Source organism: Symphalangus syndactylus, chromosome 20 (genome assembly GCF_028878055.3).
Source record: "Symphalangus syndactylus isolate Jambi chromosome 20, NHGRI_mSymSyn1-v2.1_pri, whole genome shotgun sequence".
Lineage (NCBI taxonomy): Eukaryota > Metazoa > Chordata > Mammalia > Primates > Hylobatidae > Symphalangus > Symphalangus syndactylus.
Window position 1 is genome coordinate 63,991,005 of NC_072442.2, and position 19,442 is coordinate 64,010,446.

The 19,442-nt window shown below is 47.4% G+C and overlaps 1 protein-coding gene across 1 annotated transcript in view; it reads left to right on the plus strand.

Moving 5' to 3' along the window:
• The first annotated feature begins 206 nt into the window (after nt 1–206).
• The window catches only part of UBE2G1 (ubiquitin conjugating enzyme E2 G1), a 99,327-nt gene continuing 80,091 nt past the window's right edge, over nt 207–19,442 (plus strand). Inside the window, exon 1 of the mRNA XM_055257955.2 lies at nt 207–664. Within this exon, the coding sequence (XP_055113930.1) occupies nt 619–664 (46 nt within the window). The 5' untranslated portion in view covers nt 207–618. The remainder of the gene's footprint in view (nt 665–19,442) is intronic.

Below are 19,442 nucleotides of genomic sequence, written 5' to 3' on the forward strand. Positions count from 1 at the left end.
ACATCTACCACTTCTTCTGGCCTCTTCGCTCCTACATCCACTGCTTTAATCCAGAGGCTGTATTTGACCCTCCGCGACCTCTTTGTCATGGCGTCCGCGGGGCGTCTACCAGTGGAGGCTTGGGCTGGCAGCCGGGCGTCGACCTTCCCAAAATGGCGGCGGCCGAGACAACTGCGCTCAAGGGGCGGGGTTCCGCCGCCGGGGGCGGGGCGGGAGGCCGAGGGGTCGGGCTAGCGGGCGGGACGCTTCCCAAGTCGGCAGTCTCAGCGCGCCTGCGCTGAACGGCCCTGCGCGCAGTGAGGCAGTGGCGGGGGAAGGCACCGGTGGGGCCGACGGGCGGGTTGAAGGAGGGAAGCGGGCGAGCAAAGCCCCAGTGCGCGCCGCGGCAGCCCGGGCACCCTCCCCTTCCGGGCGTGAGTCGCTGTGAAAAGAGCTGAAGCGAACAGACTCGCACCGGCAGCGAGGCGCCGCTCCCGCCGCCTGAGCCCGGCCTCCCTCGGCTCCGGCGCTCCGGTCGCGGGGCCCGGGTTCCTCGGCACACCCCGCTCCAGCCGCCCCCAGAGCCTGTCCCCAGCCCTTCGGAAGCCCCGGCGCCAGCCCGGGCCCTCGGCAGGGAGGATGACGGAGCTGCAGTCGGCACTGCTACTGCGAAGACAGCTGGCAGGTGAGCAGGCGGGCGGCAGGGCGCCGGGCCCGGCCGCGATCGCGGACAGCCGCTGCCCAGTCCCTCTTCTCCTCCCCGGCCAGCGGCCGCACGGCCGAAGGGGCCCGGGCCTGCGAGGGTGGGGACCCCGAGGCTCCGGTCCCGGCCGGGCCCAGCCGTTCTCGCCCGGCTCTCGGAGGACATTGGGGGCGGGGACGCGACCCAGCTCCGACCCAGGGACTGGGCCTGGCCCGCGGGGGGTCGGAGAGGAGGCCCCCTCCCCCACCGTTCTGTTGGACGTTGCGGGGGAGGGGCTGTGTGCGGGTCCCCAGGCCGGGGCCGCCAGCTTGGAGGGGCGGGTCCCGGGCTCAGGTGCTGCCGGGGCCGCCGGACCTTCGGGGCTGGCTGGAGCGTCCGGATCCAGCACGGCTGCGAGTCCCAGGCTCGGTGTCTGAGCCGCGGGGGGCGAGGGCGGGCGGAAGGGACCGGCCCTGGCGCGATAGGTGAGGCGCACAAAACTTCTCCCCGGGCGGTGCTGGGTCCGCGGAGTTGGGGCCGACAACAAAAGCGCTGGCTTCGGCGGCCTCCACGCGGGCGCGCGGGTGCCGGAGACCCTGGCAGGGTGCGGATCGCCGCCTCGCCTGCCTCCGCCTGGCACGGGCTCCGGCTGCGCCGCCCGGCTGGGGGAGGGTAGGAGCGGGCCGCGGGGAGAGCTGCTCGCTGGCCGGCTCCGGGCTTTGTGCTCGCCGCAATTCCGGCTCCTGCGCAGGCCCGCAGACCCCGGAGCTGCGCCCGCAAGCTCTGGCCCGGGGCGGCGGCCGGGTCGGCCTCCCCGAAGAGCCTGCGGCCCCCCTCCCCCATTGTCCCGGCCTCCGGCCGTTTGCGGCTTCCAGGTTGACTTTTTAGGGGGTTGGCTCCTACTCTGCTAGGACTGTGTGCGCAGAGCATGCGCACTGGAGACGTCCGTGTGCGGAGTGGAAGGGGGGAGGCGGGTTGGTGGCTTCACAATGCAGCCCCACGTGCTGCCAGATTTAAAGAGAAATGAACCAGCACTTACCCCTGCTGTACAACGCCCGGCGTGTGTCATTTTCAGTTCAAGCGATCTTCCCCCTACCCACTCTAAAATCAGTAGCCTCTAGCCCTCAGCAGAAGCCAAAGACTGGAGTGATGAAATCTGTCTTTGAAATACATTTACTAAGAGTTTGAGGTGTTCGTTAAATCACCTTTATGGCTTCTTGAGGAAAAGGTTGTCAGGGGTTCTTACAGATTGTATAATTGGGTTTATTATTAGACCATGAGCAAGCAGGTTTGGACAAGTATTAAAGTTCTATATGCTCAGGGGGAGTTAGCTTGCAGTGAATGGAGAAGTTCTAATGATACTACAGGATACTCATCAAAATTATGTACTGGAAAAGCACTGAGGCCAGGCGCGGTGGCTCACGCCTGTAATCCCAGCACTTCGGGAGGCCGAGGCGGGCGGATCACCTTAGGACAGGAATTCAAGGCCAGCCTGGCCAAAGTCACTACTAAATCCCCGTCACTACTAAAAACACAAAAAATTACTTGGGCGTGGCGGAGGCCGCCTGTAATCCCAGCTACTCGGGAGACTGAGGCAGGAGAATTGCTTGAATGCGGGAGGCATCGTTGCAGTGAGCTGAGATTGCGCCATTGCATTCCAGCCTGGGCAACAGAGCGAGACTGTTCAAAAAAAAGAAGGGCCGGGCGCGGTGGCTCATGCCTGTAATCCCAGCACTTTGGGAGGCCGAGGCGGGCGGATCACGAGGTCAGGAGATCGAGACCATCCTGGCTAACACGGTGAAACCCTGTCTCTACTAAAAATACAAAAATTAGCCGGGCGTGGTGGCGGGCGCCTGTAGTCCCAGCTAATCGGGAGGCTGAGGCAGGAGAATGGCGTGAACCCAGGAGGCGGAGCTTGCAGTGAGCCGAGATCGCGCCACTGCACTCCAGCCTGGGCGACCGAGCGAGACTCCGTCTCAAAAAAGAAAAAAAAACAAAAAACAACTTTATTGCATTTTTTTTTTTTTTTTTTCTGAGGCGGAGTCTCACTCTATCGCCCAGGCTGGAATGCAGTGGCGTGATCTCGGCTCACTGCAACCTCCGCCTCCTGGGTTCAAGTGATTCTCCTTCCTCAGCCTCCCGAGTAGCTGGAATCACAGGTGCGCGCCACCAAGCTTGGCTAATTTTTTTTTTTTTTTTTTTTGAGACGGAGTCTCGCTCTGTCGCCCAGGCTGGAGTGCAGTGGCGCGATCTCGGCTCACTGCAAGCTCCACCTCCAGGGTTCACGCCATTCTCCTGCCTCAGCCTCTCCGAGTAGCTGGGACTACAGGCGCCCGCCACTACGCCCGGCTAATTTTTTTGTATTTTTAGTAGAGACGGGGTTTCACCGTGGTCTCGATCTCCTGACCTCGTGATCCGCCCGCCTCGGCCTCCCAAAGTGCTGGGATTACAAGCGTGAGCCACCGCGCCCGGCCTAAGCTTGGCTAATTTTTTGTATTTTTAGTAGAGACGGGATTTTACCGTGCTGGCCAGGCTGGTCTTGAACTCCTGACCTGGTGATCCGCCCGCCTGGGCCTCCCAAAGTGTTTTTTTCTTTTTTTTTTTTTTTTTTTTTGAGACGGAGTCTTGCTCTGTCGCCCAGGCTGGAGTGCAGTGGTACAACCTCGGCTCACTGCAAGCTCTGCCTCCCGGGTTCACGCCATTCCCCTGCCTCAGCCTTCCGAGTAGCCGGGACTACAGGCGCCCGCCACCACGCCCGGCCAATTTTTTGTATTTTCAGTAGAGACAGGGTTTCACAGCGTTAGCCAGGATGGTCTCGATCTCCTGACCTGGTGATCTGCCCGTCTCGGCCTCCCAAAGTGCTGGGATTACAGGCGTGAGCCACCGCGCCCGGCCTCTCTGAATTCTTACATAATGGAAAAGATAAACATTTAAAAGGTGTGAAAGAAGTTATGCATTACTAAGAAAGTAAAATAAGATAGAACAATGTCAGCAGCAGCAATGTGTGAAAGGATTTCCTATCTGTGATTTTGATGGTCACTTGGTTCAGTTTTGCACTCTTTTTTTGACAATGTATATAGCAAATATTAGTAAAACGTCCCAAAGCTCTTTCTTAGTGATTGACTTTCTGATGGGGCATACTAAAATACACTTTAAGATAGAGGAGAGAACAATTTAATTTGTATTTTTTCAGGCCTCATTGTAAAGTTACTTAGCTGCAGATTTAAGTTTTCCTGCCTTCTTGATCAGAAACAATGGGATTGTTTTTAATAATTTTTTAAAAATTTGAAGCATGTTAATTAACATGCTCAAAATGTACAAAGTAGTAGGGCAAGGCAAATGAATTTTAATTGAAATGTAAACATACCAAATTTATTGGAAAGATTTGATAACTACACACGGTGAAATAAAAGCCTTGTTTTATTTTATTTTTGAGGCAGAGTTTTACTTTGTTGCCCAAACTGGAGTGCAGTGGCGAGATCTTGGCTCAGGACAACTTCCGCCTCTGGGTTCAAGTGATTCTCCTGCCTCAGCCTCCGAGTTGCTGGGATTACAGACGCCCACCACTGTGTCTGGCCAATTTTTGTATTTTTAGTAGAGACAGGGTTTCACCATGTTGGCCAGGCTGGTCTCGAACTCCTGACTTCAGGTGATCCACCCACCTCGGCCTCCCAAAGTGCTGGAATTACAAGTGTGAGCCACCACCACCTTTCACCCAGGCTGGAGCGCAGTGACATAATCTCAGTTCACTGCAACCTCTGCCTCCCAGGTTCTAGCGATTCTGCTGCCCCCGGCCCCCGGCCCCCAGTAGCTGAGATTACAGGCGTGTACTACCACACCAAGCTAATTTTTGTATAAAATCTCCAAAAACTTAAAACAACAATGGCTACATTTATTGAACCTCTAGTCTGTCAATCCTTAAGGATTTAAATTAATTACTTGGTAGAATATATCGGGTATGTTTTGTTGATAACTTAATGAAGAACCTGGTTACTTTCAGAATTGAACAAAATGATTCCTTGGGTTGTGGAGTTTCTCAGTCTTGGTGTTACTGACGTTTTGGGTTGCGTATTGTTGTAGGGCCTGTTCTGTGCATTATAGAATGTTCAGCAGCATTCGTGGCCTTCACCCACTAGATGCCAGTAGCATACTCCCTTAGTTGTGACAACCATAAATGTCTCTATTGCCAAATGTCTCCTGAGGGACAAAATCATCCCAGATTGAAGATTACTGAGTTAAAATGTTTCAGAGAAGATCATTATGGCTAATTGTTAAGCAAATAAAGACACCTAACAGATTCATGAAATCAGATAGGTTGTATATTTCTCTGTGGATATTATTAGACTATGACTTACTCCTTTGCAAATTCAGCGGTGGCAATTCAAGTTTTGCAGTGCCTTATCTTAAACACTAAGAAATCCCTCAGCACAAGAGATACTTTTAAAACATTTTATCTTTTGAAAAGGTATTATAAGCATTGGTTAAAAATGCAAAGAGTACAAAAAAACATAGTCTTTTCACCCTGGCCACAAGTTCTTTTTTTGGAAGCAACCCATCATTGACAAATGTATGTCTTTTTTTTTTTTTTTTTTTTTTTGAGACAGTCTTGCTCTGTCGCCCAGGCTGGAGTGCAGTGGCCCAGGCTGGAGTGCAGTGGCAGGATCTCCGCTAATTGCAACCTCCGCCTCCCAGGTTCAAGTGATTCTTGTGCCTCAGCCTCCCAAGTAGCTGGGATTACAGGTGCGTGCCACAATGCCCAGCTAATTTTTTTGTATTTTTAGTAGAGATGGGGTTTTTGCCATGTTGGCCAGGCTGATCTTGAACTCCTGACTTCAGGTGATTCACCCGCCTCGGCCTATGAAAGTGCTGGAATTACAGGCATGAGCCATCATGCCTGGCTGACAAATGTGTCTTTTCAGAGAGGTTCTTGTATGTATGTTTATATAGGCTAACGTTTCCTGAGGACTAACATGTACCAGGCACTGTGCTGAGTACTTTATATATTTATTTTATTTTATTTTTATTTTTTTGAGATGGAGTCTCACTCTGTCATCCAGGCTGGAGTGCAGTGGTATAATCTCAGCTCACAGCAATCTCTGCCTCCTAGATTCAAGGGATTATCTTGCCTCAGTCTCTGTAGTAGCTGGGCTTACAGATGCCGGCGACCACGCCCAGCTAATTTTTGTATTTTTAGTAGAGATGGAGTTTCACCGTGTTGGCCAGGCTGGTCTCGAACTCCTGACCTCGAGTGATCTGCCCACCTTGGCCTCCCAAAGTGCTGGGATTACTGGCGTGAGCCATCATGCCTGGCTTCTTGCATTTTTTTTTTCCCGACACAGAGTCTTGCTCTGTCGCCCAGTCTGGAGTGCAGTGGTGTGATCTTGGTTTACTGCAACCTCCGCCTCCTAAGTTCAAGTGATTCTCCTGCTTTAGCCTCCCAAGTAGCTGAGATTACAGGTGTCCACCACCACGCCCGGCTAATTTTTGTATTTTTAGTAGAGACAGGGTTTCGCCATGGTGGCCAGGCTGATCTTGAACTCCTGACCTCAGGTGATCTGCCCACCTCGGCCTCCCAAAGTGGTGGGATTTACAGGCGTGAGCCACTGTGCCCAGCCTGTCTATTACATATATGTATTTTTTTTTGAGATGGAGTCTTGCTCTGTTGCCCAGGCTGGAGTGCAGTGGCGCGATCTCGGCTCACTGCAAGCTCCACCTCCCGGGTTCATGCCATTCTCCTGCCTCAGCCTCCCAAGTAGCTGGGACTACAGGCGCACGCCACCACCCCTGGATCATTTTTGTATTTTTAGTAGAGACGGAGTTTCACCATGTTGGCTAGGATGGTCTCCTTGGCCCGCCTCGGCCTCCCAAAGTGTTGGGATTACAGGCGTGAGCCACCGCGCCCGGTCTGATCAGAAGTTTTTATCAGTGCTGTTCCAATGATAGATTCTGGCCCTCATAGAAACTTCTGGAAGAAATACTGTAATGTATTGCGGTTGCTGTAGAGATGTCTACCTCTTTATAAAGTTATGTTCTAGATTTGCAACAAGCGGAAATATTTTATTTTACCTTTTATTTAACCTTTATACCCATGTCCAGTGACTTAGAAAAACTGCTATTGCCGTATCTTTGCTTTTTTTCCTTTAGCTTTTCTTATTTACTCTTCTATTGGCTAGGGATATGTTAAAAATATAAAAACCAAAGACCTTAAATTTTTACCTGGCAGCTGTTTGTTGTTTGTTTGCTTTAATCTTGTAAAGCAAGATTGCTTTTTTTTTTTTTTTTTTTGAGATGGAGTCTCGCTCTGTTGCCCAGGCTGGAGTGCAGTGGCGCAATCTTGGCTCACTGCAAGCTCCGCCTCCCGGGTTCACGCCATTCTCCTGCCTCAGCCTCTCCGAGTAGCTGGGACTACAGGCGCCCGCCACCATGCCCGGCTAATTTTTTTGTATTTTTAGTAGAGACGGGGTTTCACTGTGGTCTCGATCTCCTGACCTTGTGATCCGCCCGCCTCGGCCTCCCAAAGTGCTGGGATTACAAGCGTGAGCCACCGCGCCCAGCACAAGATTGCTTTTAAGTAAGTTTATCAAATAGGAATTTTTAAGACAATGTTCTTTATGTCAGGAGACACTGTTTTCATTTGCTTTTGAATGCACATGCATTTTCATTACATTGCATGTTCTGATGTAAGGTTTATATTTTCCAGGGTTTCTATGTTAAGACAAAGTGATGCTAGGCAAAGAGTTCTTTCTCCTTTTTTTTTTTTTTTTGAGATGGAGTTTCGCTCTTGTGGCCCAGGCTGAAGTGCAGTGGCACGATCTTGGCTCACCGCAACCTCTTGCCTCCCGGGTTCAAGCTATTCTCCCACTGCAGCCTCCTGAATAGCTGGGATTACAGGCATGGGCCACCACACCCGGCTAATTTTGTATTTTTAATAGAGACAGGGTTTCTTCATGTTAGTCAGGCTGGTCTTGAACTCCTGACCTCAGGTGATCCGCCTGCCTCAGCCTCCCAAAGTACTGGGATTACAGGCTTAGGCCACGCGCCCGGCCTAAGAGTTCTTTTTCAACTTGATGCCAAAAGCATGAGCCATAAAAGGAAATATTAGTAAACTGGACATCATGAAAATTAAGAATTTTTACCTGTAAAGAGGATGCAAAGACAAGCTACAAACTGGAAGAACATTTGCAAATCACATATCTGGCAACTGATTGTATCTAGAATATATAAAGAACCCTCAACAGTTAAAAAAAAAAAGTCAATTCAAAAAAATGGGCAAAATTAGCCAGGTGTGGTGGCTCTCATCTGTAGTTTCAGCTACTAGGGAGGCTTGAACAGGAGCATCGCTTGAGATGGGGATTTTGAGGCTGCAGTGAGCTGTGACTGCACCACCGCTACACTCCAGCCTGGGCGACAGAGCAAGGCCCTGTCTAAAAAATAAGGGCAAAAGACACCAAGAGACATTTCACTGAAGAGGACATACAAATAAATAGCAAATAAGTGAAAACATATTCAACATTATTAGACATCAGGGAAATGCAAATTGAAACCACAGTAAGATATCACCACTTACCTGTTAGAATAGTTAAAATTAAAAAAACTGTAACACTAAATGCCACCAGGGACTTGGAGAAACTTGAACTTTTATACATTGCTGGTGGGAATGTATAATTGTATATACACTATAGATAGAAAACAGCTTTTTTTTTTTTTTCTTTTTTAAGAGACAGGGTCTTCCTCTATGTCTACATATATTTTTTAAAAAATTTTTATGAAAATAGAGACGGGGTCTTGCTGTGTTGCCCAGGCTGGTTTTGAACTCCTGGGCTCAAGCAGTCCTCCTGTCTTGGCCTCCCAGAATGTTGGGATTACAGGCGTGAGCCACTGCATCCAGCCTATTTTTTTTGTTTTTTTGTTTTTTTTTTTTTTTTGAGACAGAGTTCCGCTCTTGTTGCCCAGGCTGGAGTGCAGTGGCGGGATCTTGGCTAGATTGTCCTTCTTTATGGGTGGTCTTGGCACCTCTGTATAAAATTCTTGAAATGACAAAATTATAGTGATGGAGAATAGTGGTGTTCAGGGATTTAGGGACATGAGGGATATGTGGTATACAGCAACATGAGGGATCTTTGTGGGGATGAACAGTTTTGTATCTTGATAGTGATTACACACATCTGCAAATGTGATAAAATTGCATAGAGCTATACACACCCACACACCCACACACACACCCACACACAAATGAGTGATGACATCTGAATACAGTAGTCCTCCCTTATCTGCATGGGATACTTTCCAAGACCTCCAGTGGATGCCTGAAACCACTGATAGTCCCGAACCTTGTGCTTTTTCCTATATATGCATACCTGTGATAGGGTTTAATTTATGTTAGTCACAGTAAGGTTAACGACAATAATAACACAGAGCAATGATAACAGTATGCCAGCATTACTACTTTTGCACTTTGGGGCCATTATTAAGTAAAATAAGGGTTAGTTGAACCCAAGCACTGCTAAGTGATAGGCAGGAGGGACAGTGTGAGATTTCATCGTGCTACTCAGAACAACACAAAATTTGAAACTTAGGAATTGTTTATTTTTTCTGTTATTTTCCATTTAATATTTTCAGACTGGGCTTGACCACGAGTAATTGAAAATGCCGATGGGGCGGGGGTGGGGGGACTATAAAGTATATGGATTGCACCACTGTCGATTTCTTGGGTTTGATATTGTGCTAGAGTTATACAGGATGTTAGCATTTGGGAGAAACTGGGTAAAGGTTACAGGAAACCTTTCTGCATATTTCCCGCTTGTCCTATGGGACTGTATTTCAGAATAAAAAGTTTATAAAAAAGTCACCTGTAGCCATGCATTATTATCAATCCTTTTTCAAATAAAGAACTTAATATTTGTAGTTACAAACACAACTACATGGTTGCTCTATTAACATGTTCAAGGAACAGGAAGTTGAAATAGAGAAACCTGTAGTTTAAGACAGAAATTCCGTCTTAATTTTATTTTTTGTTATTTGTTACTTAATTTATTTTTGAGACAAAGTCTTGCTGTGTTGCTTAGGCTGGTCTTGAACTCCTGGGCTCAAGTGATCCTCTTGGCTTGGCCTCCCAAAGTGCTGGGATTACAGGCGTGAGCCACCATGCACAGCTACCATCTTAATTTTAAATAGCAGTCTCCATTTAAACTTGTGTGGTTGCTTGGAAAATGGAATAAAGGATCAGCATAAAAGTTTATTTATTGAGCCCTTATATGCTGTTGTATTGAGATGCTGTGGGAACTCAAAGGTAATTGATGTGATATCCCTACCTTGAGGTGCTACATTTAGTGGCACTATATAAGCAAAGTTTATTTATTTATTTATTTTTTGAGACAGAGTTTCGCTCTTGTCGCCCAGGCTGAAGTGCAGTAGCGCCATCTCGGCTCACTGCAACCTCTGCCTCCCGGGTTCAAGCGATTCTCCTGCCTCAGCCTCCCGAGTAGCTGGGGTTCCAGGCATGTGCCACCATGCACAGCTAATTTTTTGTATTTTTTAGTAGAGACGGGGTTTCTCCATGTTGGTCAGGCTGGTCTCGAACTCCCGACCTCAGTTGATCCGCCCGCTTCAGCCTCCCAAAGTGCCGGGATTACAGGCGTGAGCCACTGTGCCTGGCCTTTTTTTTTTTTTTTTCTTTTTTTTTAAGTGAAACAAGTTTATTAAGAAAGTAAAGGAATAAAGAATGGCTACTCTGCCAGGCGCGGTGGCTCACGCCTGTAATCCCAGCACTTTGGGAGGCTGAGGCGGGCGGATCACCTGAGGTTGGGAGTTTGAGACCAGCCTGACCAACATGGAGAAACCCCATCTCTACTAGAAATACAGAATTAGCTGGGCATGGTGGTGCATGCCTGTAATCCCAGCTACTCAGGAGGCTGAGGCGGGAGAATTGCTTGAACCCGCGAGGTGGAGGTTGCAGTGAGCCAAGATCATGCCACTGCACTCCAGCCTGGGCAACAAGAAATTCCGTCTCAGAAAAAAAAAAAAAAAAAGAATGGCTACTCCATAGGCAGAGCAGCCAGCAGTAAATGCATTTCTTTTCTTTTCTTTTTTTTTTGAGATGGAGTTTCACTCTTGTTGCCCAGGCTGGAGTGCAGTGGTGCCATCTCAGCCCACTGCAACCTCCGCCTCCCAGATTCAAGCGATTCTCCCGCCTCAGTCTCAGAAGTAGCTGGGACTACAGGCGTGTGCCACCGCAACTGGCTAATTTTTGTATTTTTAGTAGAAACGGGGTTTCACCATGCTGGCCATGGCTAGTCTCAAACTCCTGACCTCAGGTGATACACCCGCCTCAGCCTCCCAAAGTGCTGGGGTTATAGGCTTGAGCCATTGCTCCCAGCCAGTAAATGAATTTCTAAGAAAATAGTCTGGCAGGCCGGGCTTAGTGACTCACGCCTGTAATCCCAGCACCTTGGGTGGCCGAGGCAGGTGGATCACCTGAGGTCAGGAGTTTGAGACTAGCCATGGCCAGCATGGTGAAACCCCATTTCTACTAAAAATACAAAAATTAGCCGGTTGTGGTTGCACATGTCTGTAGTCCCAGTTGCTTGTGAGGCAAATCACATCAAATCTTTGTTTTGTTTTGAGACAGGGTCTTGCTCTGTTGTCCAGACTAGAGTGCAGTGGCACCATCAAGGCCCGCTGCAGCCTCCACTTCCTCGGCTCGAGCAGTCCTCCTCCCGCCCTCCCTATAGCTGGGACTGTAGGCATGCTCCACCACACTTGGCTAATTTTTCCTTTTGATAAAGTCCTGCTCTGTCCCCCAGGCTGGAGTGCAGGGATGTGATGATGACCCACTGCAGAGCCTCAATCTCCCAGACCCAGGTGATCCTCCCACCTGACCTGCTTGAGGGGCTGTGACTACAGGCACGCGCCACCATGCTCAGCAAATTAAAACAAATTTTTTTTTGGTAGAGACAGGGTTTTGCCATGTTGTCCAGGCTGGTCTTGAACTACTGGGTTCAAGCAGTCCTCCCACCTTGAACCAGTTGTCAAATCTTTTTTTTTCTTTTGAGACGGAGTCTCGCTCTGTCGCCCAGGCTGGAGTGCAGTGGCGCAATCTCGGCTCACTGCAAGCTCCGCCTCTCGGGTTCACGCCATTCTCCTGCCTCAGCCTCTCCGAGTAGCTGGGACTACAGGCGCCCGCCACCACGCCTGGCTAATTTTTTTTGTATTTTTAGTAGAGACGGGGTTTCACCGTGGTCTCGATCTCCTGACCTCGTGATCCGCCCGCCTCGGCCTCCCAAAGTGCTGGGATTACAAGCGTGAGCCACCGCGCCCGGCCAGTTGTCAAATCTTTGCCCCAGCCAAATATTTGAAGTAAATAAAGAAATTTGGGTAATTTCTCTAGTCTAACCCTCCTAAATGCTGATGGAGCTGGCTAGTAGAAACAGTTTTATTTTCTGATAAAACTCGAGCCCTTTCCTTCTCAGCCTTCTCAGAGCGTATTTTTTTTTCTTTTGGGAATTCTTAGCTTCCTTTGAGAATCTAGCAAGAGTTAAAAGATCTGAGAAAAGCACACATGCATAATTTGGTATGTAATTTCAGAGGGTTCTTTGATCTGTGGAGTGAAGCTCATTTATGCAGATCTAATGCTGTCTCTTAAATCAGCAAGTTTGATGCCTGTTTTGTGTGCTATCAGGATGCTGTTTTGGTGTTTCAACTTGTAGTCTGTAGAAAAATAAAAGTTCCATAATACAGCTGCTTTAGGGTTGTTATTATAGAAAAAGTCAAGAGAAGCTGGCTTCTACCAGTCTGGTTCATGGAGGGCTTTGAGGAGGAGTTCATGACACTTGTGCTTGACCTTTAAAAGATCTGTCAAATTTGACACACAGAAAGAGGAAAATATTTAAGGCTGAGGGAAAAGAACAAGCAAGACAAGGTTTATGCTGAAAGAAGTTGTGTAGTTGGAGTATATGATAAACTGAACTAGTGGGAAAACTATCTGAAAAGGTTGACGTTTGTGGAAGACCTTAAAAATGCTGGGGTAGGCCAGGTGCATTGACTCACACCTGTAATCCCAGCACTTTGGGAGGCCGAGGCAGGAGAATCTCTTGAACCCAGCAGGCAGAGGTTGCAGTGAGCTGAGATCACGCCACTGCACTCCAGCCTGGGTGACTGAGTGAGACTCCGTCTCAAAAAAAAAGAAAAAAAAAAAAAATTTGACTGGGCACGGGGGTCATGCCTGTAATCCCAGCACTTTGGGAGGCCAAGGCGGGCGGATCACGAGGTCAGGAGATCGAGACCATCCTGGCCAACACAGTGAAACCCCATCTCTACTAAAAATACAAAAATTAGCCAGGTGTGGTGGCACATGCCGGTAGTCCCAGCTACTCAGGAGGCTGAGGCAGGAGAATCGCTTGAACCCGGGAGTCGGAGGTTGCAGTGAGCCAAGATCGCCACTACACTCCAGCCTGGTGACAGAACAAGACTCTGTCTAAAAAAAAAAAAAAAAAGCTGGGGTATGACACCATATATATATATATATATGTATATATATATATATGGAGTTTCGTTGATGAACACTAGTTTATATTCGTTGATAATACAATATAGATACTTCACCACAATATTATAGACATTCTTCCCCCTTCTTACATTTTTTTTCTTTTCCATTTACTTGTTTAAGCAAGTGACGCTTGTTGAGACACCTTCAGTGTCTCATCAAGGTCCTTATTTTTTTTTTTCAAAGTTTTTGTGTTGTTGTTGTTTTTGAGATGGAGCCTCACTCTGTCACCCAGGCTGGAGTGCAGTGGCGTGATCTCAGCTCACCATAGCCTCCGCCTCCCGGGTTCAAGCAATTCTCCTGCCTCAACCTCCTGGGTAGGTGGGACTACAGGCGCCCGCCACCACACCCGGCTAATTTTTTGTATTTTTAGTAGAGACGGGGTTTCACCATGTTGGCCAGGACGGTCTCAATCTCCTGACCTCGTGATCCGCCTGCCTCGGCCTCGCAAAGTGCTGGGATTACAGGCGTGAGCCACCACGCCCGGCCTCATACTGCTGGATTCAAACATTTTCTGTGTAGGAATGGTGAAAACGTCATTATCAGGAAAATGACATAGCTGTATTATCTATAATACAGCCACCACGCCCACCCCCAAAATATTTTCTTTAATGAACAACTCTATCATGACTATAGCTTTTCTAACTCTGTATAATTTTAAAAATTACTACACTAATTAACATTGTTTTCTTTTTGGCTTTTCCTCCCACGTCTCTGAAGTCCCTGTCTGGTCCTCTGCCGTAGCGGCCTTAAATTTCCTACCCAGCTTTCTGACCATAGTTTCCAAAAGAGAAAACTAAGTTTCACTTATTTGCAATAGCAGAACCAAGACAGCTAGACTTCATTAATCTTCAAACTTGTCCTTTAACAAACTTTAGGCCGGGTGCAGTGGCTCACGCCTGTAATCCCAGCACTTTGGGAGACTAAGGCAGGAGGATCTCTTGAGCCCAGGAATTGGAGGCTCCAGTGAGCCATGAGTGCATCACTGCCCTCCAGCCTGGTTGACACAGTTAAGACCCCCATCTTAGAAAAACAATGTTTAAGTTAGATCTACATAGAGAATGAATATAAAAATTAATGTTGATACGATGATCCCTTTTCCACTTAGGTCCTGGGGAGCCTGTGGGGTCATATGATCCTTTGATTTTGTCACTTTTTTTGAGGATATGTCAAATATATTTAAAAGACGGAGTTTCACCATGTTGGCCAGGTTGGTCTCTAACTCCTCACCTCACCCACCTCGGCCTTTCGAAGTGCTGGGATTACAGGCCTGAGCCACCGCACCCGGCCAAGACCACCGCATTTTATACCACTGCACACTGTCTGTTAAACTGTGAAGTCTTTGTCACTTTTGGAAGGGGAACTAATAACTATTGGTGATGGCCACATCTGGTATTTTGAGTCTGTCTGTCATCTTTTGTGCTTTAGGATTCTAAAACTAAATTACTTAAGGTTTATATATAGTGTGTTATTCCAAGGTCTTCCTTAATACTCTTTCACCCTAGGTAAACAGAGGATTGTATTTCTCTATTTTTTTGTATTTAGCAGTGGGTAAGGTTTATATTATCCTCATTAGTACTTTAGGCTGTGCTAATTTCTTTTTTCTGTTCATTCTTTTTTCTTCTTTTACTTGGCACTGACAAAGCTCAGAATAATTTCTGATTTTCAGACTTCTGTGAACATTTATGGTATGACAGTTCCCCCAGGAAAATACTGTATTTTCGCTGTCTTCTCTGGTTATTTCTACATCTCTCCCTTAGGATGACACCTTTGCTCTTCTTCTGCCCTTAGCATTTGCCAAATGGAAACAACAAAATTGTCGTTACCCAGTTTGGTTTATATTTAACTCTTGCAGGTGCAGCAGTGGCAGAGACAAGGGTATTGTGTTGCCTGCTACCCTCTTCAGCCTCTAAGCCATATGGTGTGGCTGTTGGGGAAGCAATATGACTGTGATAGGCTTTTTGTTTTTAAATAAACCTTTTTAGAAGAGTTTCAGATATACAGTAGAATTGTGAGAATAGTACAGTGAGTTCTTATATACCCTGCATTCAGTTTCTCTTATTTTTAACTCTTTCCCCCACCCCGCAACCCCCATGAGACAGTCTCCCTCTGTCGGCCAGGCTCACTGCAACCTCTGCCTACTGGGCAGAGGTGATTCTCCTGTCTCAGAGTCCCAAGTAGCTGGGATTACAGGCGCGCACCACCACACCTGGCTAATTTTTTTTTTTTTTTTGACGGAGTCTCACTCTGTTGCCCAGGCTGGAGTGCAGTGGTGAGATCTCGGCTCACTGCAAGCTCTGCCTCCCAGGTTCACGCCATTCTCCTGCCTCAGCCTCCCGAATAGCTGGGACTACAGGCGCCTGCAACCATGCCCGGCTAGTTTTTTTGTATTTTTAGTAGAGACGGGGTTTCACCATGTTAGCCAGGATGGTCTCAACCTCCTGACCTTGTGATCTGCCCGCTTTGGCCTCCCAAAGTGCTGGGATTGCAGGCATGAGCCACCGCGCCCGGCCCACACCTGGCTAATTTTTGTATTTTTAGTAGAGACGGAGTTTTGCCATGTTGGCCATGCTGGTCTCAACCTCCTGACCTTGTGATCTGCCCGCCTCAGCCTCCGAAAGTGCTAGGATTACAGACGTGAGCCAACCCGCCCAGCCTCATACTATTTTTAAATGAGCTGGATTCAAACATTTTCTCTGTAGGAATGGCGAAGACATCATTATCAGGAAAATGATATAGCTGTATTATCTTAAGAGTGATTTAAATAGATAAATTATAACCTAAATACGTCTAAGTTGCTGGGTGCACATTTTTACAATTAGTTTAATTGGGAGACACTGTTCAGAGCCAGACGTTCTCTGAATTCTTTATTATTTATTTTGAAATGTTCAAGGTGATACTTAGTTTTAACTGCCTTGACAGTGTTGTGTTTTTTTTTTTTTTTTTTTTTTTTTTTTGAGACAGAGTCTTGCTCTGTTGCCCAGGCTGGAGTGCAGTGGCACAATCTCAGCCTACTGCAGCCTCTGCCTCCCAGGTTCAAGCAATTCTCCCACCTCAGCCTCCCGAGTAGCTGGGATTACAGGCACACCACCATGCTCGGCTAATTTTTGTATTTTTTGTAGAGACGAGGTTTTACCATGTTGGCCAGGCTGGTCCTAAACTCCTGACCTCAGGTAATCCACCCTTCTCAGCCTCCCAAAATGCTGGGATTACAGGTGTGAGTTACCACACCTGGCCAACAATGTTCTAAGTTAGTTACATTAACCATAATATGTAAGATAGAAATTTGCTCATTTGTATAGAAGAAGATTCTGAAAAAGTTTTAAGCCCTGGGTGCAGTGACTTAACTTCTGTAATCCCAACATTTTGGGAGGCCGAGGCAGAAGGATTGCTTGAGTCCAGGAGTTTTGAGACCAGCCTGAGCAAGATGGTGAGGGCCCCTCTCTCCCACTTTGGAGGTATGCTATAAGTAACAGGCCTTTGAAACTCATTTTGGGTATTGTGAAGATGTTATATTACAGTGTCCTCTTATTTATTTAATTTGAGGTTAAATGTAATTTTTTTTTTTTTTGAGATGGAGTCTTGTTCTGTCGCCGAGACTGGAGTGCAGTGGCGCGATCTCTGCTCACTGCAAGCTCCGCCTCCCGGGTTCACGCCATTCTCCTACCTCAGCCTCCCAAGTAGCTGGGACTACTGGTGCATGCCACCATGCCCGGCTAATTTTTTGTATTTTTAGTAGAGACGGGGTTTCACCATGTTAGCCAGGATGGTCTCAGTCTCCTGACCTCGTGATCCGCCTACCTCAGCCTCCCAAGCTGCTGGGATTACAGGCGTGAGCCACCGCGCCTGGCCAATTAAATGTATTTTATTTTTAGACAACTACGTGACGTGTTTTTCTTAAAAACAATGCCTCCATTCCAAATCAAAATAAATGAAGAGTTCAAGATGACATCACTTCCATTTGTTTTAAGTCTTGGTGTTGTGTGAATGACAAGCAGCAGCCAGTTATGATGGCAGGTGATCCAAAGTAATTGCCAAATTTGTTAACATTTTTCCATTTCTAAACCATCCTTAAAGAAAAACATATGTGGTGTCACACCATTCTCATGGTAGTCCTAGGCTGGAGTGCAGTGGTACAAATTTGGCTCACTGCAACCTCTGCCTCCCAGGTTCAAGCAGTTCTCCTGCCTCAGCATCCTGAGTAGCTGAGATTACAGGCATGTGCCACGACGTCTGGCTAATTTTTATATTTTAGTAGAGACAGGGTTTCACCATGTTGGTCAGGCTGTTTTCAAACTCCTGACCTCGTGATCCGCCCACCTCGGCCTCCCAAAGTGCTGGGATTACAGGCGTGAGCCACCTCGCCAAGCCTAATTTTTGTATTCTTAGTAGAGACTGGGTTTCACCATGTTGGCCAGGCTGGTCTTGAACTCTTGACCTCGTGATCTGCCCGCCTTGGCCTCCCACACTGCTGGGATTACAGGTGTGAGCCACCGTGCCCGGCCCTATTATTATTATTAATTAATTTTTTTTTTTTTTTTTTTTTTTTTTTTTTGAGACGGAGTCTTGTGTCTCCCAGGCTGGAGTGCAGTGGCATGATCTCAGCTAACTGCAACCTCTGCCTCCCAGGTTCAAGTGATTCTTGTGCCTGAGCCTCCTGAGTAGCTGGAATTATAGGCACATGCCACCATGCCTGGCTAATTTTTGTATTTTTAATAGTGATGGGGTTTCACCATGTTGGCCAGGCTGGTCTTGAACTGCTGACCTCATGATCTACCCACTTTGGCCTCCCAAAGTGCTGGGATTACAGGCATGAGCCATTGCCCCCTGGCCCGTTTTTAATTTATTTTTAATTTAATTTACTTTTAATAGACATCCTAATTATATTATTTTTTCTTTACAGACAGGGTCTTGCTCCGTCACCTAGACTGGAGTGCAGTGGTGTGGTTATAGCTCACTGCAGCCTCAGCCTCTGGGGCTTAGGTGATCCTCCTGCCTCAGCCTCCCAAGTAGTTGGGACTACAGGTGCATGCCATTGCGCCTCGCTAACTTTTAAAATTTCTTGGCCAGGCGTCCACTAATCTTAATCATTTCTAGCTTTTGATTTAAAGTGAGACCACTTGAACATTTAGAGGCCGTTCTAGGGTTATTATTTGACCTAATTTCAATATCGTTATGTCTAGTACTGAGAATCAGGGAGACAGACAGGAACCGGTGCTTGGTGGAGTAGTCAGAACATACACAACGTTTATTAAGCTTGCTTTCTTATATGGGCACCATTCGTGGTGCCCCAAAACAATTACAGTAGAAAAACCAAAGATCATGGATCACAGATCATCATAACAAATATAGTAATAATGAAAAAAATTGGCCAGGCACAGTGGCTCACACCTGTTATCCTGTCACTTTGGGAGGCTGAGATGGGCAGATCACTTGAGGTCCAGAGTTTGAGACCAGTCTGGTCCACATGGTGAAAACCTGTATCTACTAAAAAAATACAAAAATTAGCCAGACATGGTGGCATTTGCCTGTAGTTGCAGCTTCTTGGGAGGCTGAGGCCTGAGAATCTCTCAAACCTAGGAGGTGGAGGTTGCAGTGAGTTGATATTGTGCCACTGCACTCCAGTCTGGGTGACAGAGCGAGACTCTATGTCCAAAAAAAAAAAAAAGGAAGCAATACTGTGAGAATTACTGAAATGTGACACAGAGACATCAAGTGAGCACATGATGTTGGAAAAATGGCACTGATAGACTTGCTTGATGAACCTTCAATTTGTTAAAAACACAGTAACTGAAGTGCATTAAAACAAGATGTGCCTGTGAATGAAACATAAATAAATTTTGTGTTTAATAGACTTGGGTTACATTTCGAGGATGTCTCATTATGTGTATGCAAATATTCCAAAATCTGAAATCCAGAATAATTTTGGTCCCAAACATTTTAGATAAGGGATACTCAACCTGTGGTACATTTATTATTATTTTTTTGAGCTGGAGTCACTCTGTTGCCCAGGGCTGGAGTGCAGTGGCATGATCTCGGCTCACTGCAACCTCCGCCTCCTGGGCTCAAGCGATTCTCCTGCCTCCGCCTCCTGAGTGGCTGAGATTACAGGCATACACCACCACGTCCAGCTAATTTTTGTATTTTTAGTAGAGATGGGGTTTCACTGTGTTGGCCAGGTTGGTCTCGAACTCCTGACCTCGTGATCCACCCGCCTCAGCCTCCCAAAGTGCTGGGATT